This window comes from Lagenorhynchus albirostris, chromosome 1 (genome assembly GCF_949774975.1).
Source record: "Lagenorhynchus albirostris chromosome 1, mLagAlb1.1, whole genome shotgun sequence".
Taxonomy (NCBI): domain Eukaryota; kingdom Metazoa; phylum Chordata; class Mammalia; order Artiodactyla; family Delphinidae; genus Lagenorhynchus; species Lagenorhynchus albirostris.
Window position 1 is genome coordinate 176,431,870 of NC_083095.1, and position 27,483 is coordinate 176,459,352.

The 27,483-nt window shown below is 34.7% G+C and overlaps 1 protein-coding gene across 1 annotated transcript; it reads left to right on the plus strand.

Moving 5' to 3' along the window:
* Positions 1 to 72: 72 nt before the first annotated feature.
* ARL5B (ADP ribosylation factor like GTPase 5B) lies at positions 73 to 20,941 on the plus strand. Its single transcript, XM_060121243.1, has 6 exons — positions 73 to 341; positions 12,360 to 12,420; positions 14,002 to 14,149; positions 16,546 to 16,629; positions 17,960 to 18,111; positions 20,721 to 20,941. The coding sequence occupies exons 1-6, from the start codon at positions 293 to 295 to the stop codon at positions 20,767 to 20,769; spliced, it is 543 nt and encodes a 180-aa protein (XP_059977226.1). The 5' UTR covers positions 73 to 292; the 3' UTR covers positions 20,770 to 20,941.
* The last annotated feature ends 6,542 nt before the right edge of the window (positions 20,942 to 27,483 follow it).

The following is a 27,483-nucleotide window of genomic DNA, read 5'->3' on the forward strand; positions in this document are numbered from 1 at the left end:
GGCGGGGCTTGAGGCTGGTTGAGGCTCTGGTGGGTAGGTGGGTTCAGACCGAAGGGACTACGGGTCGGCGTTGGGCTCAGTGGACTCGAACAAAGGACTCTCGGGCAGGGACTTGGCACGGCGTTTTCTGACGGGTAGCTGAGCGGCCGATCGCGGCTTCTCCGCCAACCAGTGCTGTCGCCGCGTGGTCCCAGTCTGCTTCTCCTTGGTTCCCCACGGCCAGCGCCGCGGTGGGGGGCCCGGCGCAGCGGCACCTGCTGCTGAGGGAACCCCGTGGCCCGCCCAGGTGCTCATGATGGGGCTGATCTTCGCTAAACTGTGGAGCCTCTTCTGTAACCAAGGTGAGAAGGATGGAGCTGCGCAACGGCTCGAATCCGAGGCAGAGGTCTAGCCGCCGAAGGGGACAGCCGAGGGGAGACAGGTTTCTAGGTGGACACAAACGTTCTGAGACTCAGAGAAGTGACTTAGTCGAGGAGGTGGGTAGAAACTCACTATTTTAGGCTGGAAGAAGGTGCAATGTGATGGTTGGGAGAAATGGAATGTCAGAAGAGGGGGCATTTGGTGTCCCTGGATCCAAACCAAGAATTTGGGGATTTTAGAGAAGGAAAGCGGAAAGCACCTAATGATACCCGGAGGCACTTGGAGGGCCTTTTCCATCTCTATTAAGCATCCTAAGTCTTGCCCCAGGATAAGTGTCCACCCAGAAAGCAATCAACTTTTTTTTTTTTAATTACTAATGATGCTTTGTTTTGCGCCCTGCTCTTTAAGCCAGTGCGCCTTCACGTTCTCTCTGATTTCGCCTGCTTTCCAGGACTCGGGAATGAGTTGTCCTATTGAGATACACCAGTTTCTGGAAATCTTCGTCTTAAACCCTTCATTCCTTTCTTCGATGTTGGAAAACGAAATGCTTTTGGTTCTATGTAGGCTATTGCGTATCCGTAATTAGTCTAGAACTGGTTCTGAGACGTCTAAAAGTTGCAAGTCCAAAGGGCCAAGAAGTTGTAAAACCTGTTCTGAGTCAGAGTGAATGAGATGTGATGGCTTCTGAAGAGAGAAAATACCCAGATAAAAAGGGCCGGGAATAGGTAAAGTTTTAGGCATTCTTTTAACAGAGTGTTTTCTCAGTAACTGAAACCAGTTTTAAAACTCAAATAGTTTCATTTTGCATTTAATACCCGGGCGTAATAAAAGCCAGTGTTTTATGATGATACCAATTTGTTACTGCTAATGCGGTATTTTTTCTTTGGATTTAAGAAGTTATGAACAGAATGAAATGGTTTTAGTCACTTGTTCCGTAGGTCGATAAGAATACTAAAATAGCCTTTTTCAAGGTTACAAGTTAATAAAGATAGATATATGCATACGCATATACACGTATACGCATATACATGTGTGTGTATAAACGAAATTACTGCAGATAGCACTTATCAAGTGATTTCAAAGTGGCCAGAATTTAACTCCATACATTTTTTTCCATATAGATATTATCCATAAATTTAATACATTTTTTTCAGTAGTTTATATTTTCTAATCCTTGTTACATGAATTTACTATGTAAAGCAGCTTTTTAAGACATGTTTAAAAGTATAAAGATTAATAATCACCTGCTTATCTTTTCCCATAGTTTAAGAAATAAAACATTACCAAAGTCGTTGGTTCTCCCTGTGTAACTTGTCCCATTCCCTTTTCTCTCCTCTCTGTTTTATTACTGTTGTGTATCTTTTTGTTTTTGGTGTTTTTTTTAGGCTTTCTTAATCAGACTAGAAGGGAATGAAGGATGTAGAGGGAAAATTCGGCAGATGATGAAAGACATTCATGGGCTACTTTTGTAGTCACACAATTGTTTAGTCCTCTTAAATCCCCAATACTGTTTAGAATTTTTCTTTCCCTTTAACTTCCTTATTGAAAATTTAGAACTACATAGTGGTTATTCTGTCATTTTATTCCCATTTATTCATGCAACTAACATTTAGTCATAGGCCATTAGCCAGTCATCAGAGTTAGGCCTAAGATACGCAAAGGTTAAAATACAGAAAAGTTACATATAACTTGCTCTCAAAGTACTCAAGAATCAGTAAATGATACAGATTGGGGAAAAAAAAGATGTAGCATGGTAAATTATTTCACAGGTATGTATAAAAGCATGGTGATGGTCAACAAGAAGGAAGTGATTAATTTTTTCTCAGGTGATTCCTGGAAGACTTTACAAAAAAAGGTATACTTGGACTTTAGCGATAAGTAGGTGTTTACAAGGCATGCTATGTTATTCTAGGCAGAAGGACTAATACGCAAATGGGAGAGGAATGAAATAGTTTGGTGCATTGAGGGAAGCTGAAAATAGTTTAGTTTGGCTGTATTTTAGTTTGCCTGTGGGGGAGTTAGAGGAGATGAGGTTGGAGAGGTAGCTAGGAGAACCAGATCACAGAGGGCCTTGTGTGTAGACTAAGATGTTGAACTGCAAGCCATGGGAGCCGAGCCATTAGAGTTTGGTCATGTATGTTGTTTTAAAGCAGGGGAATAATGTGATCAGATTGATACTAGTCCTGTATTTTTACTTTCTATATGTATCACCTGACAATCTCAGCATTTTCCATTTTTACCACTGTGACACATCTAATCCAGTGATTAGAGTGACACATCTAATCACTCAGTCTTGGTCGCATAGTATGCCCAATGCCCCACCTCAGAGCAGTTAAATCAGAATGGGGTGGAGCGCCGTGGGCATCAATGCTAAGATGACTCAAATGTACAGGCAGAGTTGACTACGGCTTATATTACCTTAAATACTCCTTTCCCTTATCTTTCTTCCAACATTTTTCCCTGTAGTATTTTAGAACACCAAGCATCTTCTTATAAATTTGATACCTTTCTGGGAATAAGTATACTAAAAGCATGTATCCTCTAAATAAAGCTGTTACAAACTACGTTCTTAGTCTCTGTGATTTTGTATTGCTTGATTTTAAGCTAGAAGACTGATTACTTCAATGCACTTATCAATTGAAGGAAATAATTTCAAATCTGATTATTTTTTTAGACATTATTGTATATATCTTTGTGTTTGTTTATGTGTGTTGTACAGGCATACCTCAGAGATATTGTGGGTTCGGTTCCAGACTACCAAAATAAAGCGAATATTGCAATAAAACAAGTCACACAATTTCTTTTGGTTTCCCAGTGCATATAAACGTTATGTTTAGGCTATACTGCAGTCTATTAAATGTGCAATAGCATTATGTCTAAAAAACAATGTACATATCTTAATTTAAAAATACTTTATTGCTAAAAATTGCTAACTATCATCTGATAGCGCAGGGTTGCCACAAACCTTCAATTTGTATAAAACGAAATATCTGCGAAGTGCAATAAAATGAGGTTATGCCTATATAAAATACATACGTGTATATCTATCTTTAGATTCACCTCAGAAGTTGAGCGTTCCTGTTTTTTAAACTTCTTTTTAAACTTTCATAGACCTTGTTCTTTTTCTGTCAGTTATTTCTTGTTTTATCCAGACTTAAGAATGAATGGAATATGATTTTAATTGTAGTTCATTTTCAGAACCAAAAACAATGACATTTTAACTTAATTTCATTATCTCATCATTTCTTTCTCATTGGTGAATTTCATGGTATCATTTTGAGCCCTGATATCCAATTTGTATGTCATCGTTATTGTTCTTCACTTCTGATGGCTTACATCTGATGTCTCCTGTTAGTATTCTGCTCTTAATTCTGTTCTTTTTGCTAGTTTCAAACACACCAAACTTAAACTTACCACTGTCTGCTCCCTGTTTTCCAGAACCCACTTTATTCATACCTTCAAATGGTTCAGACTTCTGATCAAATGTCACTCCTCAGAGAGCCCTTTCCTCCCCTGACCACTCTTACCTCCCCAACATTCAGTCGCTATGTTTTAACCCTTTGTTTTTCTGAGTAACGTTTATCACTACCTGTAATCATATGATAAGTTTATTTGTTTACTTGTTGTCTGTTTCAATAGAAATAAACTTCTTGAGGCATGAACTTTGTCTTATTCGCTGTTGTATCCTCATTACAAAAGCTTTTGTTCAATTTTTTGTTTTGTTTTTCAAACATAAAAAGTTTATATTGAAGTAACACATACATATTCTTTTTTAAAAGTTACATAATGCTAAATAAAGTCTGAAAATGATGTGTGTTCGTCAGATGTCTTTAATCTCTTAACTTTTTTCCCAGCATATACTTCCACATTTCTGGATAATATACGTATGTGGAAATTTTAAACACTGTAATTTTTTTTTTAAGAATTGAGATATAAATCAACATATAACATTATATTTGTTATCCCAGTATAATATTTTGGCTTAATCCACACTCTATCTTTTCATTTTTGTGACTATAAAGTTTTGTTACTACTGAGCCACAATGTGCTGTAATTATGTTTCCCTTTTTTCTACAGCTTTTTCCCCCCTAGAGTAAATAATCATATCTCATTGCCTTAGTTTTCTTTGTACATTTGGCTAAGTCATTTTGTGCCATCCAAAAGCTCTCTGTACAGTTTACACACATCACAACTATCAGATGATTTATCCTTCCTACCCGCCCTCTCAGTATTCCATCCTGCTCCAAATTGGACCTGTTTTTCCTCTGTGCCCGCCACACAGCTGTTCTGGACTTGTCCTTGCTATCTATCATTCTAGGAATTTCCTTTGCTTTTCTGTCTTATTAGAACTTAACGTTTTTCTTGCTTTACTCTTACTTTGATGAAGTACATCCTTCAGAAATTTCCTGAAAAGTTGCCCAAAGTGGTCATTTTTTTGTGTGATTCCAAATATCTGAAGATATATTGGTCTGTCCTCACTTTTGATTTATAATTGGGCTGGATATAGTTAAGTTGAAAACGTTTCTTTCAGAATTTTGAAGGTACTGTCATTGTCCTCCAGCTTCCAGTGTTGTTGTTAAGACCAGTATCATTCTTTTCTGATTTTTTTCCCTCTCTTTGTAGTAGATATTAGAATTTTCCATTTATCCCTGGTATTTTTAAATTTGAAAGAGGTGTGCCTTGTTGTGTCTTCATTCATTGGACCTTTTCAACACAAAGTTGCACCTTTTTCCATTGTAGGAATTCTTTCCTTCCTTCATCCCTCCCTCCCTCCCTCCCTCCCTCCCTCCCTCCCTCCCTCCCTTCCTTTCTTAAATTTAGGATTTCTTCCTCTACTTTTCTGGAAATATTATTGGTCATATGGCACTAAATTGATTATCAATTATCCTTTTCCATTTTTCTGGCTCTTTTTTTTGGAGTCCTGGGATATTTCCTTTGTCTTCCAATCCTATTGACTATTTTCAGCTATCATAATTCTAATTTATAAAAACTTTTTATTTGCTACATTGTTTTATTCTTGTGGCGTTGCTTCATAATGCTATGTCTTCTAAGTGTCTTAGTTTTTTTGTTTGTTTGTTTCTATTTATTTTTATATTAGCCCTTCACATTGGAAGCTTTCCCCATAGATCTGTTATAAGTAATTCCATGCATGAATATACCACAGTTGTCTATTCATTTGCATCATGATGAGTTATAATATTGTGAAACTGTTAGATTGTTTTCTAAAGTGGTTATACCATTTTTATACTTTCACCAGCAACATTTGAGGCTTCGTTGCCAGTATTTTTTTTTTTTCGTTGCCAGTATTTTAATTTTAGCTATTCTGTTGGATGTGTACTGTTATTATCTCATTTTGGTTTTAATTTGCATTTCTGTGATGATTTTTGGGTGTTAAACACTTCTTCATGTGCTAATTGGCCATTTGTGTATCTTCCTTTGCAAAATGTTCAAATCCTTTGCCAGTGTTTTTTTGGGGGGGGGGTCAAAAAAGTTATTCTTTATAATTATTTCTATATCCCGGAATTGAGTCTTTTGTCAGATATGTTTTGTGAATATACCCCCATCCCCACCCCCAGCCTGTGGCTTCCCTATTCATTTTATTAATAGCGATTTTTGCTGAGTGGAAGTTTTTGGTTTTGGTGAAGTCTCAATTTCTCTCTATATTATTTTTCTTTAATGGCTGTTACTTTCTGTGTCCTGTTCCTTTCATCTAGAAGCTTTAGCTTTTATGCTTAGGTCTGTGAGCCATCTCAGATTATTTTGAGGTTATGATGTGAATAGGGGTTGGGCTTCATTATTTTTTTACGTGGATATCTGCTTGTCCCAGTATAATTTACTGAAGACTTTTCTTTACCAGTGAATTACTTTGGAGTCTCTGTTGAAACTCAGATGATTCTTATCTCTAGACTTTCTCTTCTCTTGCAGTGACTTCATGGTAAATTTTAAAGGTGGTGTCAGTCCCATTTTTGTTTTGTTAATCTTTTCAGAGAAAAGATTTTAATTTTCTCTGTTTTCTAATTTACTAATTCTTGTTGTTTATTTCCTTCCATCTGCTTACTTTGAGTTTGCTTTACTCCCCTCCCCCCACCTTCTTAAGGGTTAGCTGGGTGTCATTGTTTCTGTTCCTTTTTCCTTTCATATATAAACATCATTGTTTTTGTTTCTTTTTCCTTTCATATATAAACAGCTGGCTGTAAATGTTCCTCTTAAGTACTGCCTTAGCTTTATTCCATAGATTTTAATATATTGTATTTCATTCAGTTGGAAACATTTTAAAAATTGTTTCTTTTTAATTTCTTCTTTGAACTATGGCTTATTTATGAGTGTTGTTATAGTTTCCACATACTTGTTTTTCTTGATAGATTATTTTTGGTTCCAAATTTAATTCCATTGTGGTCAGAAACATGCTCTGTAAGCTTTCCTTTTTTTCTTCCCCCCAAATTTATTGAGACTTTCTATAGTTCATCTAAATGGTCTGTTTTGGTGCATATACCATTTGCGCTTGAAAAGAATGTGCATTCTGCATTTGTCTGCAATGTTCTATAAATGTTTATTAGCTTAAGGTGGTTGTTAATTTTGTTTAGATATTTTATATCTTTATGTGCATCTCTTATAGAGAGCATATGTTGGGATCTTGTTTATTTTGTCTAGTGTGAAATTCTCTCCCTTTTAATTGGAATGTTTATCCGATTTATTAGTGTGCTTAGATTTATGGCATGGTGAAATATTAAGGTATACTGTTTTACCATTTGTTTTCTGTTTGTCCCATCTGTGTTTGTTTTGTTATTACTCTATTCTTCCTTTCCCACTTTCTTTTGGGTTGACTGTTAAATTTTTTAAGAATTCTATTTTAATTTATTTATTGACTTTTTAAGCAATTCCTTTTCACATTATTTTTATGGTTCTTCTAGGGATCGCAACATGCGTTCTTACCTTTTTGCAGTCTACTTAGAGTTAATAATGTAACACTTGTAAAGTGTAAGAACCTTGAAACTGTATATGTAATTGCATACTCTCCTCCCTTGTCGTTTATAACCATACAGCTTACATGTTATTTGTATTGTATCTACATATGTTATAAACTGCACAATACAGTGTTATAATTTTTGCCATAGACAATCACATGTTCTTTAAAGTTTTAAGAGAGGGTAAAATTTTCTCTTATATTTACCCACATTACTATTTTTCAAGTTTTGAATTTCCATCTTGTGAATTTCCTTTCAAGCGGAAGAACTCTACCATTTTTGTAGTGTGGTTTTGCAGGTAAATGAATTCTCTTAGTTTTCTTTTATCTGAAAATGTCTTTTTTTCCCTTCATTCCTGAAGTGTATTTTTGCTGAAAATAGCATCTTGGGTTGATTTTTTTTTTTTTTAACTTCATAGGCCTGTAATTTCTTTATCTGTAAAATATGCAAGGTGGCCCAGGTCAGTAGTTTTGTGCATTTTTGGAGACCTGGGTTCCTCAAAGTTGCCATATAGGTAACACATTTGTTGATGAAGAAGTGGGAGAGAAGGAGTAGATCTCACGTTCTGCAGTCTCTTCTAAGCTATGGTATTTTATGATTCTATAATAAGTATAATATAAGACAGAGTTTTTTATAGCTCTCCTTTTTCTTTCTTTTTGTTCTCTCCAAGAGGCAGACTGCTCCTCGTTGCTGTCCAGGACTTCAGGTCTCAGGTTGTGACATCACATCCTCTGACATTTTACTACCTACCTATTGCAATAATGCAAACTTATTTTCTGTAAAGGCAGTATTTCAAATTTTAAGTCACCAGATTTGGCATAGGGCATTTTTATTTGTTTAGTTATATAGTTGTTTACATACTCTGTGTTCACATAGGGCTTGTCCTCATTATATAACAATTTTAGTGCAGGTATTATGTATCTAGAAGGTAGCAATCCCTATTTCATGATATTTGGGTGGCTATCTTATATCTCAAAATTAAAAGTTAGTCATTTTGTCATATATTTTAACAATATCCAATTTTAACATGATAAAATAAATGTTAACATATTATTTCACAGTTTATTAACACTGCCAATATTTAGTGCTTCTCTAATGCTTTTCTCATGTGAGTCTGTTTTCATTGTTTGGTATTCTGTACTAAAACTACAAATTCTATTTGTTTGGTATCTGTACTAAAACTACAAACTGAGTTTATAAAAAAAATTTTTTTAATTGGGTAAAGGGAGAAACTTTTTTTTCTTGTTGTTTTTCTTTTACTTATTTTTTTTCAAGTTCCTTTTTCATCATTTTTCTTGTTAGCCATTTAACCTGTATTTGTCTACAAGCAAGTGAGCTTACTAATTTGCTTTGAAGCTTCATCCTGTAAAGGCATGTCTTTATGCCTTCCCTAAAAAAAAAAAAAAGAAAAGAAAAGAAAAGTAAAGCCGGCTTTTAAGGAAATCCAAGAGAATAAACACCAAAGCCAAGCCAATAGAGAAACTTATGTGTAAACACTTGGTCAAAATTAAACAAAAGCTCTGTGATGAGCATTCCTTCATTTGATGTAAATAAACTTGCTTTGTGTTGGGCTCTGGAGATGCATCATTAGTAACACTGGAAATACTCTTCTCACACCTTTGTTATGAGGAGAGGTGCAGCTTGGTCTCCTGGAAGAGATTTCTCGTGAAATAAGATGCCCAAAGTGACCATCTCGTGGTGTGCAGACACTTTTAAAACATTTGGATTCCTTATAACTCTGATTCTTATGGTAATGCTTAACCCAAAATTATTTAGCTATCCACAAATCATCTTAAATTGTACACACCCCGCCCCCAACACGCACATTCCTACCCCTAAGCATGGTCAGCCTATTACTCTAACATCATATATTTTTTAATAATGCTATTGGTAAACATTGGGAAAAAATAAATTTTCTATAATTACATTTGTGAAGTCCATTCTAAATAAAGAATTTAGTATTATCCATGTTATAGTTTGCCCTCTTTAAGGTTAACTGAGAAATAACTGTTTCAGTCCGTCAACTAAATATTTTGTTTTCATGGAGAGTAATTTGAAGAGTTGGAAATTAAGAATATATGGCTTAGATATACATATTGAAGAGCAGTTGAAGTTGTAAAAGTATACAATTGTATAATTTTCTCCTCATAACTTTAGAAATTTCAATTTTAGTGAAATGGAAATCTCTGCTTCCTGCTCTGTAAATAAAAATGATGTTAAAACGTTTCATGTTTTTCTCAGTGGCAGCAATTCACAATTTGACCTTTGGCATAAAGCCTTTCTCACCTTAATTTGAGACTGACTTGAACCATAACTGATATATTTTGAAAGTTTTTTTTTTAACCTATTAGATAAATACATAATAAAACCATCTTTCCACATCTGCTTTAGTTAATTATGACAGGCAAAGGAAATTGTTTTTATCAAAGCTACTCTATAGGAAATCACTCTGACAGTTACATAGCTTAGTTGATCTTTTGTGTTTCAGTACATAAGATAAGATTTGTATATGGCCTGTTGATTATGCCCAACCAGAAAGACAGCAGTACAGAACAAGCACCCCTGTGTCATGTTTTTCAAGCATGAGGGCCCCCTTTTAACATCAAGTAATATGCACTACTGTGTGATCATAGTTATGCTTTTGGTATGTATTGATGTGAACATTTGATAGAGCACTGTGATTCAATAATACCTTCAAGAAACTTTATACTTAATTAATCTAGATACCACTTGGAGACATTTAAAGCAACATTAATTTTATTTTCAATAACAAGAGAATATGTGTCACTTTCCGTATTTTTCTCATTGTTCCTTGAATAGGTAAAAACTTTAAAAACATTTGTGAACTGAATGAAGTCTTTGGTCACTGACATACTCAAGTAGCAGCTAAGTACAACAGAGGCATTTGAAAAAAGAAGGAAGAATTACAGTTGTGCATAGAGTACAAATAGCTTTTATTTTGTACTTGGTTTTTTAGTAAATGCTCTTTGAACTTGACTTTACTCTTATTGTATAGATAATGTTAAAGACAGTTTTCAAAGAAAAGATTTAAAATAAACTTCTGTTTATTTCATGCTTTTAAGCACTTAGCTGTTCCTTTACTGTTACTTTTTTATATAAACTCAATTTTAACATCAGAAGATAGGTCTCAGTTTACCTGAAGGATAGATATACATACTTCATCATAAGACAGAGTTGAAATTTTGTGTTTTGTCTTAATTCCTAGACTTGCCTATCAATGAGGAGGAAAAGTCACCTTAAAAAACCTGAAGTTAATCAAACATTTGAAACTTTAATGAAATTCATACTCTATCTACATTCAGGGTTTGTCATTCCTGACTTAGTTTAAATGGGGGACCAATCTTTCAAAATGATGCATTATTTATGAGTTTTACCATCACAGGCCTTCAGTACTGTGATCATCATTATAATACAAATGTGAAGCCAGGGGCAGGCCCTGGTGTTCACTTGAGTTCAACAATGATGGTACTACCTGGTACTATCTTTCCATTCCCTCCTCCCAGCAGGAGTATCTGCACCCAGGTTGAGATTACCTTTATACTAGTGGCTTCCTTCTCAAGCCACTGGGACCACGTGGTCTCCAGATCGTGGGTGGGTGGAGTTTCCAGCTGTCACCAAAATTTCACCAAAATTTAGAATGTTTGTTCCTCCACTGGTAGGACTGCTCTCATTCTCACACTGTAAGGGACAGAAACAGGGCAACACTTCGATTGGCTCCATTAGAAATTAGGGGATACAAATCAAAAGAGTCAGAAAGAGAGAATGATACTGAGTTATAATAAGCAAACAAGTTTTATTTATTTTTTAACAAAGTAGCTCCTGCCATAGTGAAAACAGCCCTTCCAGAGGACCATGTCATTTGTCCTGCATTAATATAGACAGTGCCTAGAGCATGCAGGTCATGAGAAGGTAGAAAGATGGTTTGTCATATAAGAACTTGTCTGTGAACTATGGCTCCTCTTTTTGACTGATGTAATATTGATACTTTAGGAATATCAGCTGATATTTGATTAGATGTATAATCAGAATTTTGATATTCATCAGAGGTTAACAAGAGCAGCAGGGATCTGGTATGAAATGTGTCAGATTCACTACAAATCAGTTGATCATGTGCAGAGGTTCTTATGGTGACTTCCTTGCATACCCTGCCGAGTTTCACTAGTAACTTTTTAAGCATTCTGTCCTGGGGAAAAGGAATCTTCAATATATTCTGTATAGTTTAAAATCTAGAAAAGATGACCTGTGAGTTCTAAGGATGTTTCAAAATATCTACCAAGTAACAGAATAATTAGATGGGCCTTAAAAATCCTTATGAAAGAAATGATACTTTTAGCCGATGGCACCAGAGGAGGGAACTGAAGAGGTTTTTGTTCTATACAAAGAGGGAAAACAGTATCTGCTCAAAAGAGTTATAAAACCCAGATTGAAAAAGTCTTGAAGACTAAGTAATTGCTTATTTGTCTGTAAATTAATGGAAGGAATGAAAACTGGTTGAAATTATGTGTCTTATTATTGACAGGGAAGACTCTTTAGTTTTATGTTTTCAATTGTATTTTAAAGTGAAAAGAAAAAATCTTGGTACATTTACGTAGGAAAACGTCTGGCTGTAAAAACAACTTGATAAAAAGATAATGTGATTGGTAGAGAGGGCAAGCAGGTGTGTAAAACACTTTTATTTTTACTTACATTTTAAGTCATAATGTCTCATCAAGTTTAGTATTTGGGTTTTTACCCCCAAATTCAGCAAAAGTGACAAAGTTCTCTTGTGCCTCCCTCTTAGCCATCTCCCTCATTCTTTTATAAGAGATGGATAGAGAACGTCCTAATAGATTGCCTCACTGAAAGCAAGTAGCCTTGACATCATGAAGTTCTCTTTATTTCTGGTATCTTATTCCAGGAGTAAATATCCAGTGAATGATTCTCATTAGAGGGCTAACTAATAATCATTGTTGAAAGCATGTAATTGAAGTATGCAGCAGTGTTAAATGCTTATGGTTTGCTTTCTTTTTGTAGAACACAAAGTAATTATAGTGGGACTGGATAACGCAGGGAAAACCACCATTCTTTATCAATTGTAAGTATGGGTGTTTATTTAAACAGTTTTTATTATTTTTGTTATTGGAGCTAATTTTGTATCATTAATAAGAATGAGATACCATTATAATATAATGGGAAAACTTAAACACATGGTTTTGTGTTTTGCCAAACACAAAATTTATTAAAAAGTGAGTAAGGTAAACTGCCGTATGTTTGCTACAGTCAAAAACACTCATCTTTTTCCAGCCTTGAAAGAAAGAATTAATATTAAACTAAAAATAAATGAAGCACACATTCTAGTGCTGGAAGGAAGGAATAAAGTACATTGTGCTTAGTTCTTCCCCCTCTGAAGTCCATGTAAAATAGACTGATATCGATCTAGGAAGCTATTGCTACTCTCCTGACTAATAGTTCTGGAATTCTTTAACATACCCAGACTTGTCAAATCAAAAGAAATGAAGATCGCCCCTGAAAATACTGCTTTGGTAGCTTGCAACAGGGAGAGGCTTGAGACTTTCAGAGAAATACATTAATACTTTAAGGAAATTTTTTAGCAGCCACTTGTCAGACAACCTCCCATTATCCTTTCAGTGCCAATGAAATGATCCTTGTTAAACAGTGGAAATGGATCTGTGTCCCAGGCATTTAACAAATAATTATGAAATACAGTGCTCCATTGTGTGCTTCTCATCTCTTCCCACCTCATCTTAAGTACATCAGCTGGCAGCTCTCCAGAAGTACTTCACTTAAGCAGTGCTTAATGTTTTTTTCAGCTACTCTGCTAAAAAGCCACAAACTTATGGCTTGTTGTTTCAGAGTTGAATAACTACTCGTTTTTCTTTAAAACATTCATTCATTGGCCATTATGTAATTTAATATGACACAGCCTTTGGACATTAGAAATGAACATTTCAGAAACCTGTCATCATTGTTGAAATAATTTTGCACACAGCTTCAAAAATACATATATTAAACCCAAGGGAGAGTTGCAGACTTCTTCCAACATAGTACTGACATGTTATGGGCAAATATGTATTTGTTGAATTAATTAATGTAGCTTAACCAATGAGTATGATAATACATGTGATATGAGCATCAGTGTTCTAAATAACTTTTCATTTGCCCATAGACTGTAGTTTTCGTTAATAGGCATGCACTGATTTTTATGGTTGAGCTAAGTGTCTTTTCTCACATAGACAGTCTTTAAAATGATAGCCTACTATTCAGTGGTTACTACTTTGCAAGTGTTGATGACACAGTCCCCTGGAAACTTGCTCTTTCAGGATGGGGGATTGGTTCTGCTCTAACCGATAACAGGGCATGGGGTTATTGGCATTTTGGCCACGAAAATGCAAACTCACACCACACAGTTCCTTTCTGTCCAGATCAAGCCTGTAGTTTATTCCATTAAAAGAACAAAAAACTGCCTTTCTTCAGGAGTTGTTCTTTGTCTAGGTATTTGTCTGCACAAATGTTCTCCAAGGTTCTAGTTTTGTTGCTAGTGATTACCATCATTGGTGCAGGTAAGGAAGGTTGATTCGTATAAAAACACAGAGATAAAACTTGCTTCAGGTTTTCAAGATTTACAAGAGTTTTTATGGTGTCTGTCTTTTAACAGCTTAATGAATGAAGTGGTTCATACATCTCCAACCATAGGAAGCAATGTTGAAGAAATAGTTGTGAAGAACACTCATTTTCTTATGTGGGATATTGGTGGTCAAGAGTCACTGCGATCATCCTGGAACACGTATTACTCAAACACAGAGGTATACTAAAGTTACTTCCGAATTTGAATGAAAAGAACTAAGGGGTAAACCCAGAAGACAGATAGGCTGTACATAAGGCATAGTGACAGTTCCCTTTTAATAAGATTGTCTTTTGTAAGGAATTTGAGGTTTTCAAATAAAAGAAAAAAGGCAAGTCAGAAGAGTAATGGGAGCTATTATTAGTGGAGTGCTTACTGTTGTCAGGCTCTCTCAATTCATCCTCAGGGCAATACTATAATATCTCCATTGTTGGAGAAAGCAGACACTAAGATAAATTATATAACCTTTCCCAACTTTATAAGAGGCCCTAGTTAGTTAGAGGAGAAATAAAATATTTTAAGCATAATTTAATATAGGATTTTCAAATAACATGAATTGCACATTCAAATTTTTGGTGAGATTATAGTTAAAAAGCAAATGATTTGCAAGCCATCCCCCTAGCATTCTTTGTCACTTATTTTCATCATTGGAGTCAACCTGGGGAACAAATCTGGAATATCTTCTATATCTGTTTTTATTTCTTCTCAGATTTTTTTTTTAAACCATGCAGTGCTATTGAGAGAGGTTTATCTTCAGGAATACTAATGCACAATTGCATCCATAATTTTTCTTTACAAAGAGGTACCAAACCAATTACTTTTTCTATAATGAAACCTCTTAAAATTTGAGGGTTTTTTTTTTTTTTTGAGGGGGATTGCGGAGGAGGTGGAAGTGTTGATGCAAGGAATTTTTGGTGAATAAGTTGCCTTTTAAAATAAAAAACATGTATTCTCTAGATTTACATTGTAATAGCCTATGTGTATGTGTGTATATATTCCAGTGCAGTGTATGACTGGTCAAACCAGATGGCCTATCATAGATAAGCAGCAGCTGTGGCAGCACTTAATTTTTTTTCTATTTGCGGGGGAGGATAGGTTGGTAAGCTAATATTTATGGTTATAGGTTAGTTTAATATATATTCCTACAGTAAAATAACGTTCTGAAACTAAAATGTGTTAGAGAGTGAGGGAAGAACAACATTTTAGCATAACTGTTGTTATTTTTTCAGAGCTCAGAGTTAACCCCAAGTGTGAAAAGACCAGTTATCTTTGGTGAATAGGTCAAAGTTGGTTCTAACTGATCCCTGTATATTGATAGCATTACTAAATGGTAGTTTTTTGAAATTGTCAACACTCTAGAAGATTTCACATGGGTCCAGAAAGACATACATTGTTAGTGATGCCATTTATATGAAATGTTCTTATAAACTATTTCTACAAGAATATCAAAATTACTACAAAGATCCTTTGACCTTTCATGTAGCACACCAGCATGGCACATAGCATTTGCAGTCTTAGATTCCAGGTAGGGATCTAATCTATGTGGTGTTTCTCCGACCACTTTGTTCACCCTACTTATCTCGCTTCTTAAATTCTTTGCATGGAGGCATCATCCAAAAGCTGAAATGTCTCCCTTTTAATACAGCAAGTTACAGTTGTTGACTAATTTCTGACATCTTCCTCTCATTAACTTACAGAGTTACTTCCCCATATTCTGTCTATTCTGACTTTTCCATGTTTCTTATATTTATCCCCTCTATTTTCTTTCCTTGTATCTCTTTCTAAGTCCTTGTTAGTTTATATTCAGGTTACTCTAGTTGTCTCTTTCCCTAATTGTAGTCATTTGAACAATCTGATTCTACCCTTCCTGTCTGTTTACTCACTCCTCTTCTATAACCCTCAAAACCATTTAATCTCATTTCTTAACTTTTTCTTCTGCATAAAATGTTCAATTTAGGGGCCCTTTCTCATTGTATCTTCTTATTTTTCTTATCAAAGATGCTTTTTTTTTTTTTTTTTTTTTGCGGTACCCGGGCCTCTCACTGTTGTGGCCTCTCCCATTGCAGAGCACAGGCTCCGGACACGCAGGCCCAGCGGCCATGGCTCACGAGACGAGCCGCTCCGCGGCATGTGGGACCCTCCCAGACCGGGGCACGAACCCGCGTCCCCTGCGTCGGCAGGGGGACTCCCAACCACTGCGCCACCAGGGAAGCCCACTACAGAGTACTTTTAAGTTTTAGTGAAAGAATAAATTACTGTGACATTCTTTTTAAAAATTACTTTTTTTACCTGCATTTTAAAATAAATCTTAGTACATATTAGGGCATATTGTATATTCAAACATCACCTTTTCCAGCATGGTTTTTATTTGTTGAAGTTGTGAGTTATTTTTCTTATTAACATTTGGATTTTACTGCTTGATGTGATTCAGTATAATATAAACTCTTTATGATGAAAAAGCAGTGGACCATTTTATAGTGATGATGTCATAATAGAAAGTACTTCTAGCACTTAGAGTAGTTTTGCAGAAAACTTCAACATCCCATTTAATTTTCTTTCTTTTTACTTGTCTTCTAGTTCATCATTCTTGTGGTTGACAGCATTGACAGGGAACGACTAGCTATTACGAAAGAAGAATTATATAGAATGTTGGCTCACGAGGTAAATTTTGAAAAGCAAACGTAAAACAAATGGAGTAAGGTATCTGTACACTGGTTTAGCTTTTTCACAAAGATTAATGTCCTCTGCTGTTGATTATTTCATCATTAACAAAGTTTTATATATCAAATTGATGAAAGTCATGAGGTCAAAAGTTTTTAATACTTTTTCAAACTTAAGAAAACCAAACACATTAATTTGGAGACTAATACCATTACTGAAAATATTTTTCTAGGTTAAAACTACTTAGTCATGCCTTTGAAAGTCTGATAAATTGAGGCAAGAGAAAGGAAAATTTAAGGTTTTTTTCCTCCCTACAGTTTATAATAACTGAAAATTCTTTAGTGAATAATTTGGGATCACTTAATTCTAAATAGTTCATATATATGAAAGACTTAGATAATAAAACACATTCATGCACCCACTAGTCAACATAAGATATTAATTATCTTATGAGACCTCTTCAATCTGATTTCCTTCCCTTGTTTCTCAGAGAATCCTAAAAGAATTCCACCATCCTAAAAGTAGTGATTATTATTTCTGTGCGTATCTTGATCTTTTTGCTACATTTTTATGTACTTGTCAGTTCTACAGAATATTATATTTCATGTTCATAAAACTTTATATGATGGTATTGTGTCTGTGTGTGTGTGTGTGTGTGTGTGTAATCTTTTTGTAACTTGGTTTTGGAGGGTTTTTGCACAATACTGTGATTTATCCACTGCAGTATGTACAACTTTAGTTCATTCCTTTTAACAACTACATAGTATTTCACTGTAAGAAGATACCACACTTGATCTGTTCTTCTATTAATGAACATTTAAGTTACTTCTAATGTTTTGATAGTATAAACAATTCTGCAGTGAACATTAATCACTGAACTTAGGTTGTACAAAGACTTTAAGTAGTAAGTATTGCCCAGCCCTTACCTTCAGTACTCTCCTTTAAATTTTGGAGAAATTCTGTAGTATTTGGCAGTGTATACTATACTTGCCTATTAGAATAGTGCTCGTATAGTTTTAAGTCATTATTTCAGATTCAGGTTTATTTTACTTTTAGTTTGACCCATTTGGCCCAATAGTAGAAAAATAATTTTTAATATCTAGTTTATATTAATCTGTCTTTGTTAGAGTAAATCATTAAATCATGGTTATTTGAGGTCATTTATTTTTATTTCAACAAAATTTTTATATTCCATAGTAGTGCCTGATTATTTTAAAGAAGAAAGATTTCATAATAATTGTTCAGTAGGGCATATTTTATCCTCCTGCTTCATTACTTTAATTTGAATTGTGATATTTCACATATTAGAAATATTTCATGTTGATTGCAGGATTTACGGAAAGCTGCAGTCCTTATCTTCGCCAATAAACAGGATATGAAAGGGTGTATGACAGCAGCTGAAATCTCTAAATACCTCACCCTCAGTTCAATTAAGGATCATCCATGGCACATTCAGTCCTGCTGTGCTTTAACAGGAGAAGGGTAAGTACTCATCAGTGTGAGCGGACGTATGACTTCTTTCAAATTTCTTGCAACTTTTTTAGGCCAACTTTCTTTCTTCTCTGAATCTGTTCCATTTTTGTTTTTAAAGATAGTTTTTATATTGTGTCTCAGGCTTACAAGGTTGGAATAATTTTAGTCAATTACTATTGTTAAATTACAATTTAACAAAGTTACTGACAAATTTTTTGTAACATTTCGTGTAAATGGAATGTTTCACCAAAAAAGGGCAAGAACAAACTTTTGAATTAAGTTTTCACAGTCTAGATTTTCAGTTGTTCATTTCTTGCTTTTATCATTCACTAACTGGGAAAAAACTGTAATGTCACCTGAATGAAAGAGGAAGCTTCAAAAAAGTTTCACGTTTTCTGCAAGGGCTTAATTAAGCCTAAACTCCCAGCTTTCCACAAGAGTGCGTCTTCTTTATTATCAGGAGTCATTTTTGGAGGCATGCTTCTAAACAACAAACATTTAAGATAAACGCCATTCTAATGTATTCCTCCTTTCCTAAGAATTTGAGTTTGGACATAGTAGGCCAAGGAGAACCCAGTGTGTTATATATGGTTTACCCAGTTTATTTCTAGGAACTTTTTTTTTTTTTTTTGCGGTACACGTGCCTCTCACTGTTGTGGCCTCTCCCGTTGCGGAGCACAGGCTCCGGACACGCAGGCCCAGCGGCCATGGCTCACGGGCCCAGCCGCTCCGTGGCATGTGGGATCTTCCCGGACCGGGACACGAACCCGTGTCCCCTGCATCGGCAGGCGGACTCTCAACCACTGCGCCACCAGGGAAGCCCTCTAGGAACTTATTTATCTTCAAATCAAACTGACCTTCTAATTATTTCTCATACTAGAAATAGCTTGTAATATAATAGCTGTATGTTGACTTTTTTGATCTGTACTTTTAAGACTAGGCCATAAGCACTCCATTCTTTAGCATTTAGGAGAGTAGGGTGAAATTCCTGCCATCTTTCTATAGTGGTTTCAGGTTAGTTAATATTTTTTTTCCATAAATAAGCATTTATTGATTAATAAATCTTAATATTAAACATAAATACTCAGTGCTAGCTCTGGGTTCTGGGAGCATCAAAATGAATAAGATATCATCTGTATTCACAGTCTGATGAATTCACAGTCTGATGGTTCAAAAAAGGGAAACATTACAATAGCCAAGACATGGAAACAACCTAAATGTCCATCGACAGATGCATGGACAAAAAGATGTGGTACATAGTACTCAGCCATTAAAAAGAATGGAATAGTACTCAGCCATTAAAAAGAATGAAATAATGCCCTTTGTAGCAACATGGATGGACCTAGAGATTATCATACTAAGAGAAGTAAGTCAGACAGAGAAAGACAAATATCATATGATATCACTAATATGTAGAATCTAAAATACAATACAAATCAACATATCTACAAAACAAAAATAGACTCACAGATATAGAGAATAGACTTGTGGCTGCCAAGGTTGGGAGGGAGGGAATGAGAGTTTGGGGTTAGCAGAGGCAAACTAATATATATAGGATGGATATATATAGGATGGATAAACGACAAGGTCCTACTGTATATAGCACAGGGAACTATTATATATTCAATATTCTGTGACAGACCATGGTGGAAAAGAATATGAAAACATTTATATATATGTATATATCTGGGTCACTTTGCTGTACGGAAGAAAGTAACACAAGATTGTAAATCAACTATACTTCAGTAAAATTAAAATTTAAAAAAAGGGGAGGGGCTTCCCTGGTGGCACAGTGGTTGAGAGTCTGCCTGCCGATGCAGGGGACACAGGTTCGTGCCCCGGTCCAGGAAGATCCCACGTGCCGCGGAGCATTTAGGCCCGTGAGCCATGGCCACTGAGCCTGCGCATCTGGAGCCTGTGCTCTGCAACGGGAGAGGCCACAACAGTGAGCGGCCCACATACCGCAAAAAAAAAAAAAAAAAAGAGGGAATCAAGCCAGACAGAGAAGTGTCAGTGTAAAAATGTATACTGCGTGCAAATCTTGGTGCCTCCATCTTCTGGCCATGGAATGGCTGTAGCTCTTTGCACAAGTTTCCAAGGAGGAGGAACAGGGAGGCGGCATCACATCAGGATCAGCAGAGGCCTGATCTGGGCAAGCTGGCTGCAGCGTGGGAGACCTCCGGCTGGTCATTCAGCCACGCGGCCACCATTTTCTCCCGCATCCATTCACCAAGCCACCAAGCACGCAGTTCGACATCCACCATTCCAGGCACACCTCACCAGTGGGAGCAGAAACCCCCGAACCCCGCGCCCCCAGTTTAGTTAATCTTAAGGCGGGGGTGGGATAGTTATAGTCTTAATGGCAAAACCCCCAAAGCTGTATCTTCAAGATGAGACTAAAGCAGTTTCCCACAATTCTCAACTGATTAGTATCATTTTGTTTAGATAATCTTACACTTAGAAAGTCTACTTATTATAGTGTTACCTGAATGTTGGCAGTTAAATGTATGAATAATTATTGTAGAACCGACTTTTGCGTTAAGACTTAAAAATAATAAGTATACTTTCAATTTTTAAGTATAAAGTTTTTCATTTTGAAAATACTTTTTTTGTTTCAGGTTATGCCAAGGTCTAGAGTGGATGACCTCCCGGATTGGTGTGAGATAACTTTTTGCTCGAAAGAGACTCTCTATTTATTCTGTGACATGAACATTTTTCCTAGTACCTTTGGCTGCTAAGGCAGCAGCATGTTTAATTTATAACAACACAAACCTCTATGAGCAACACTTGAATCAAGTGCAGCTGAACTGGAACATAAAAGATTTTTTCTTAACTTTTTTTTTTAATGCACTAATCTTCAGTTGGATGAACATAATGTGTAACTATTTTCAGCAACAGAATTCTTCTGACTGCTTATTCTAATTATTCAACGACTGCCTTGTAAGAAATGTTTATCATATGTTTAATGTTTTCTGAAGTATTGTAATAACTTTAATGACCAGTTCCTTTCATTTCTTGACTGCCCCCTCCCCCCACCAGATAATTACTGGCTTGACAGAGCAGTAGTGGAAATTATCACGTACTGTTTGCAAACTTACCCAGCACTAAATATTTGCTCCCTCTGTAAACTATTTATCTTTTGGGCAGAACTTATTGTAAATGAGAAAGAAATATGCCTAGAAGATATGTATTTAAGGGGGAGGATGAAACATCATGAGAACTGCCTTTAAATGAGTTAATTTCCCCCACATTATTGCAAGTCATGGAATAATTTTAAGTTTCTATTAGCATGGAAATTAAGTAGGCTATTTATCTAAAAGAATTAAGTTCACTTTTCTGCCTGCAGCACAGGATTAGTTTTGGTTAAAAACGAATCAAAATAAAATATTTATTTCAAAGCCCAACTTTGATAGTAAATATTTTGAATAAATCTGGTATTTTTAAGAATGTCACATTATTCAATGCATATATAACAATTGGAAGTTACTAAAGCATACCAGCACTAAAATTAAACCAAGACACTTGGAATATATTTTACTATCAATTACAAACAACTTTATTATCAGCAAAAATTTCAACTATTCCATTTGCAAGGGGCACCGCATCTGCTTTGGGCAATAGCTAAAGCAGGAATACAAACAGTTCATTTTATTTCTTAGAATTTGAAATTGTGTCTATTACAGCATTTCTATCACCAGCAGTATATTACTTAAAAAAACATATGGCTTTCCTTGAATTTGTTAGAGGTTGTAGTATAATAGGCTTGAAACAACTGACATTTGTATAATTATGCCTCATGTTCTAAGATCTTTTGCTGGATAATAGGAAACTGCTGAATTTAATCATGGCTTTTAGAATATTACTATGAGACTCAAGTTTAATACACTAACAACTTAAAAAATTTTTAAATAGTTAAAAACTCATAATCTAGCAAAAGTATACTTATTGGATAGCATTAAAACATTTTCAAGCCAGTCGTCTAATATGAACAATAATCTAAATAGTGCATACCTTAAGAGGGAGGACAGGTATTGTAATTTTGATCCTCTTTATTTCAAATGTGTGATTTTGCTATTATGAAAGGGATAAAACACACATAGAGAATAATACTTTATTTTTGCAGTATTTTTCTTTCATCTGGGTCAAAAATAGGATTCAGTGTTCATAAGAACATCAGTACCTGTTCAAAAGTGATACTTTAATATTTTTTATCGTAAGTTGGTTTAAATTTTGCTGTTTTCAGTTATACTTGATTTATTCTATTTAGTCTAATTAATTTAGTTGAATGTGGTAGCATTTTTCTGATTTCTGTTTAGTGGTAGCACACCCTGGAACTGGAAATGACCAGAGGAAAGCTTTCTGGGCTTTGGGAAGCAGTTGTTCATTAACCTTGTTCTGAACCTTTTTCTTAGTGATTCTATACCAGGTAGAGGATAAATTTTGTTTTTAATACAATGCATAATCAAGAACATGAGAGAAAAGCAGACATGAATCAATATGGATGCTTTGTGTTGTGTATGTGGTGGTGGGGCAGGAGAAATTATGATAGCACACTTTGCCAGAATTTCTATCTTGGTTGTATAGTTTAGCCATGAATACTGAGGATAATTCTCTGAATTCTGTCCCGAGAAAAATCATATTTAATATTCCTATATTTGTTGTTATTATGAAATCTTTCTTGTATCTAATAAGATTGGCTGGCTCCATTTTCTTCTGTCAAATTATATGGTTATTTTTTTATATTACCGCATCAGCATTATATTGAAAGTGTTAATAGTTGATTGTATTTTGTCAAACTACTAGTATAAACTCAAGTTTTCAATTTGATTTTTAAAATACAATTTATTTTATTTTCTAAATCCTTTTTGAAAAACAGTTTGTTGTTTTTGGATTAGATTTATGTTAGCTGTGTGTTGAAGATGAAATCAACATCCAACTAGGTTTTGTGCCAACGATTGGGAAAAGTTCAATTAGGAAATTCATGTAAGACTTTTAAAAAGTATTTTATAGGTTCTCATTAGATATTTCCTCTTACAGTAATATGAAAACTGATTACCCTTTACTCCAAGAGAATGTTTTGACTCAAGCACGTATCTAACGCTAAAGCATTGATTCTGACATTTATTGAAAATCAACCAGCTATAAGATATTGTCTGATGAAAAATGTAAATTTGTGATTAGTGCCTTTATTCATATTTTGAGATAAGTTCTCAATTTTGTATTATACCTGTTCTTTAGAAGTCATATTAGCAGGTAATTAATTTAACAATGAAATAGTTCAGCTTTCACCCTCCCTAATCAATCCCTCAATTGCCTAGCGAAGTTTCTAAGTGGTGGAAAGCAGGGGATCCACCCATGTTACTTTCGGGAGGTTATTCTACATTTTGTTTTTAATGTGAAGATGAAGAAACTAAATTTTAACAAACATTTTGTTATAACTAAAATGTAACTGCTACCCTTGTAAGTTCAAGGCATTTTTCTTAATTTTGAACATGTTGCATTCTTCATATTTAAACTCATCTTTCTTATTGAAGCCCATCTGAGAACTCTTTTAGAATTAATAAGCCCTTTTATATGGGAACATACTGCATATTTTGTATTGTTAGTGTAATTTAATTCCTTAGAATTTGAAATAATATATCTATAATCTATTGAATAACACGATTAAATACAAAGTTTTGCTTTTAGGTTCTTTGGTAGTATGCTTAAAGGTATAATTTTATTCTATATTCATTAGAGGAATGATAATAAATTGAAATTTCATTGTTAAAAATCATTTTTGAAATGGATGCTACTTCTGTAGCTGTAGTCATTTTGATTAAGCATAAATTAACTTTCATTACCTATAGCATAAAGAGAAAATAATTATTTTCCTATGGAAACAGTGAGTGATATAGGCAGTGCTGTAAACATTATTCTCTGAAGAGTTATGGGGAGTCACAAGGCAAAGAAAATTTTAAAACAATAAAAGCTTTATTTTTAAAAAAATATTTTTGATGTAGTATCCTAGGACAAATTATAAGTGGAATTGTCTCTGACTAGCCCTCATTTAATTATTAACTATGTAAAACAATACCAGTAGAAAAAATGTACTGGTATTATACCTAGAATAGATGAATTCCATTGACATTTATCTTTGAAGACCAACTTAATGAGCCTAACTTTTCATCTATGGCTTTGGATCCAAAACATTTCATATCTAGTTCCCTTCTAAAGGATCTTTTATATTTTGTCAGAGTAGAGTCACTTCGAGATACAGCATGATGACTTGTATCCAGTAGAATATTGTGCTGGCTATCTAAAGAAGTAGGTTTGAATCTTAATTTGGCCGTGACCTGTTTTACCTTAGACAATTACTATCGTTCATGGCCTTCCTACTATTTTTCCCATACTGAGGAACTTAAACTAGAGCACCAACACATCTTTTGGCTTTAAAATCCTGAACCTTTATACACTACTACTAAAAACTAAAAAACAAACACAAGAAAACCAAACCAAATGAGGGGAAGACATGTAATATGAAATTACGTTTATTTTTATCTATTATTTGATTCCCACCTCATTATCATTTCATTTAGTATATGAATACAAATAAGAAAACAAAGCATCAACTAGTAACTGCTACTCCACTTACATTGAGCTAATAGTTAATGACAATGCAAATAAGAAAATAAGCCATATTGCTAAGAAGATGATATTTAATCTACTTATAAAACACCAGTGTATATTGGAAATACTCTCTTCTGGAAACTATCTTGCTTGTTTTCCTGGCTTTTACTAACTGGATGCAAGTGGTTAGTTTGTTCAGAGTTTAGTGGCTTTAGAGGCTGCCCCAAGCTCCAGTTCTGTTTGACTTTCCAGTAGTGAAAAGGATAGTGCAGTGAGGATGTCAATATTTTACAAATGTCTGTATAAATCTGGAAGTACTTTATATTCAAGGTTAGTTTTTTTCAGTAATGTCTCATCCTTATTCATTTAGCATTATTGTGAAGACTGAAATCTAAAAGCCAGTTTCCCAAAAAGTATTTTTTAAGAGTTTCAGGTAACCAGAGATAAATAGAGAAGGCCAATAAAAATAATCTTTTTTCAGCTACTTTGTTTTAAATTTAAAGTAGAAAAAATATTGTGTTCCACAGACCTAAAATCAGCTTTAAATGTATAAGGTCTAGTGAAATGTTTGGGAAATGTTAATTGGAGATTTAGAGGCATACCTAGAAACAAAAGTCAAAGAACTTGACAGTAAAGATTAATATAAGATAAAAAATCTCCAATAGGAAATTTGAATGAAAACACTGAATTGCCCCCATTCAAGGACTTAAAATTACTAGAAAATTCAGTCTTTTACTATAAAACTGGATGGCCTATATTATTTTTAATGTGACCAAAGGACTGAAGACTGATCAGGTTTCTAGAATTTGGGAGTGTAGTCAGAGAGTGGCACCTTTTGCATTTTTATAAACCAGTAATCTACCTTCTTCCGTAGAAATGGAGAAATAATAAAATGTGCTGTGCATATCTTTTGGAATAGAAAACAAAATTCTAGAAGAATGGAAATGTTCTCTTGCACAAACTTGTAAAATTTTAATTAAAAAATTACCTCATTTTTCAGTCCATACATAAGGTGCTTTGCTCTAGTCTGTGGGATGTTGCACAATCCCATAAAAATCCCCTTCACCCAACCTGTATTTGAAATATGCAAAATTCACAACTAAGAGAGAGCATTCCTTGGAGATTTTGTTTTCTTTTACTCTTGTTTACCACTAGCAGGGCTAACATGGTGTAGCAAATCCACATACTGTCTTCATTAAAGCACATGGGCAAGTGCATAGTCAATATTTAATCAGTTTAATTAAAATCAAGTAAGGGAAAGGAAAAACTCTAAAATTTGATTGATTTTATTATACTGTGAATATATTTCCATCAGTGTTGGTAAGATATCAAATGACTATCCGTTGGTGTTGGTTATGTTTATAATTTATTTGCATATTTTAGCCCTTTTCATAAGAGACTATAATCATTTTAATCTTCTTACATTTTCCTTCAGGAAATGCAGGGATTCTACAGCCCCTGTTTTGTTCTCTTGGAGTAAACTGTTCAGTGTAGTTAGGAAAACTTTTCATTTTGACTTTTTAAAAGAGTTGAGCTGCTATTTCATTAAAAGTGTGAAATAAAATGACGGTTATGATATTTCCAATTATGTAATAGTTATAAATTTTACCCTATTCATCTATTGTACAGAGCATGGTTAAAAAAACTAAAACTAAAAGCAGTTACAGCCTTGCTCTGGCGATTGTTCTATCAGAATATAATGATGATAATTACACATTGCCATCTTAACATAAATTGGTGCTTTAGAGCATTAAAGAGGAAACAGCAGGCCCTATATACTTCTTGCCTCAGAATGTAAAACTACATTAAAGTGTCTATTTATATTTATGTTCATTTCTTAAGGTTTAAATACAAATTATTGTTATCCATCAAGCTTCAGGCTTTCTGCAAACACTGTAACAATATCTTAGCTAATCAGCTTGGTCAAATGAAGATGGTGTTAATAAGGCCAAAATTATGAATTGGATCTCTCTGGGGGCCCCCTGGTATCGTACAGAGGAAAAAAATGTCTTTCAGATTCACAAACTGTGCTTCTTAAACCCAACCAAACAACTGAGATGTGTGCTGTTGGTTCAATATATAAGCATTAATAAAATTAAAAGAACAAACAAATTAATGTATTCACATCATCACTTCTTGAAAGTGGTTCAAAGCACGTTCTTCTAATGGTGGGTTGTTGAAAAGACATGTTTTAAATTTTTAATAACTTTATTACTGTCATAAAATGCTTCTATATGTTAAGTTTAGGTTACTGGTACTCATAATTTTTTATTTCTGCAATTATGCTGTAATGAGTTGCTTGCATGCCTACTTACCCAAGTGAAAGGATGCTGTTTGCTCTGGAATGTTCATCTTTTAGACAGGTTTTGGCTCATTTGCAGTCATGGTGCAATACAGTGTAACATTCATTTGTTTTCAGTCAACAGTTTTATTTTTGTCATAATAAATAATTACTTTTCCAATATGATGTGAACCGTGTTGTTTTTTTTTAAGATAAAATTTGTTTTAACAATCTTGCTGCAAGTGATAGAAACTCACCTAGGCAAACAAAGAGAGGAATTTTTATGATTAAGAATGAGATGGGACTTCCATGATGGCGCAGTGGTTAAGAATCCGCCTGCCAGTGCAGGGGACATGGGTTCGAGCCCTGGTCTGGGAAGAGCCACATGCCGTGGAGCAACTAAGCCCATGCGCCACCACTACTGAGCCTGTGCTCTAGAGCCCACGAGCCACAACTACTGAGCCCATGTGCTGCAACTACTGAAGCCCGTG

Coding starts and splice junctions, on each gene's coding strand:
- ARL5B (XM_060121243.1), top strand. CDS start 293: ATGATGGGGCTGATCTTCGCTAAACTGTGGAGCCTCTTCTGTAACCAA. Junction 342..12,359: donor GAGCCTCTTCTGTAACCAAG/GTGAGAAGGATG, acceptor TTCTTTTTGTAG/AACACAAAGTAATTATAGTG. Junction 18,112..20,720: donor TGTGCTTTAACAGGAGAAGG/GTAAGTACTCAT, acceptor TTTTTGTTTCAG/GTTATGCCAAGGTCTAGAGT.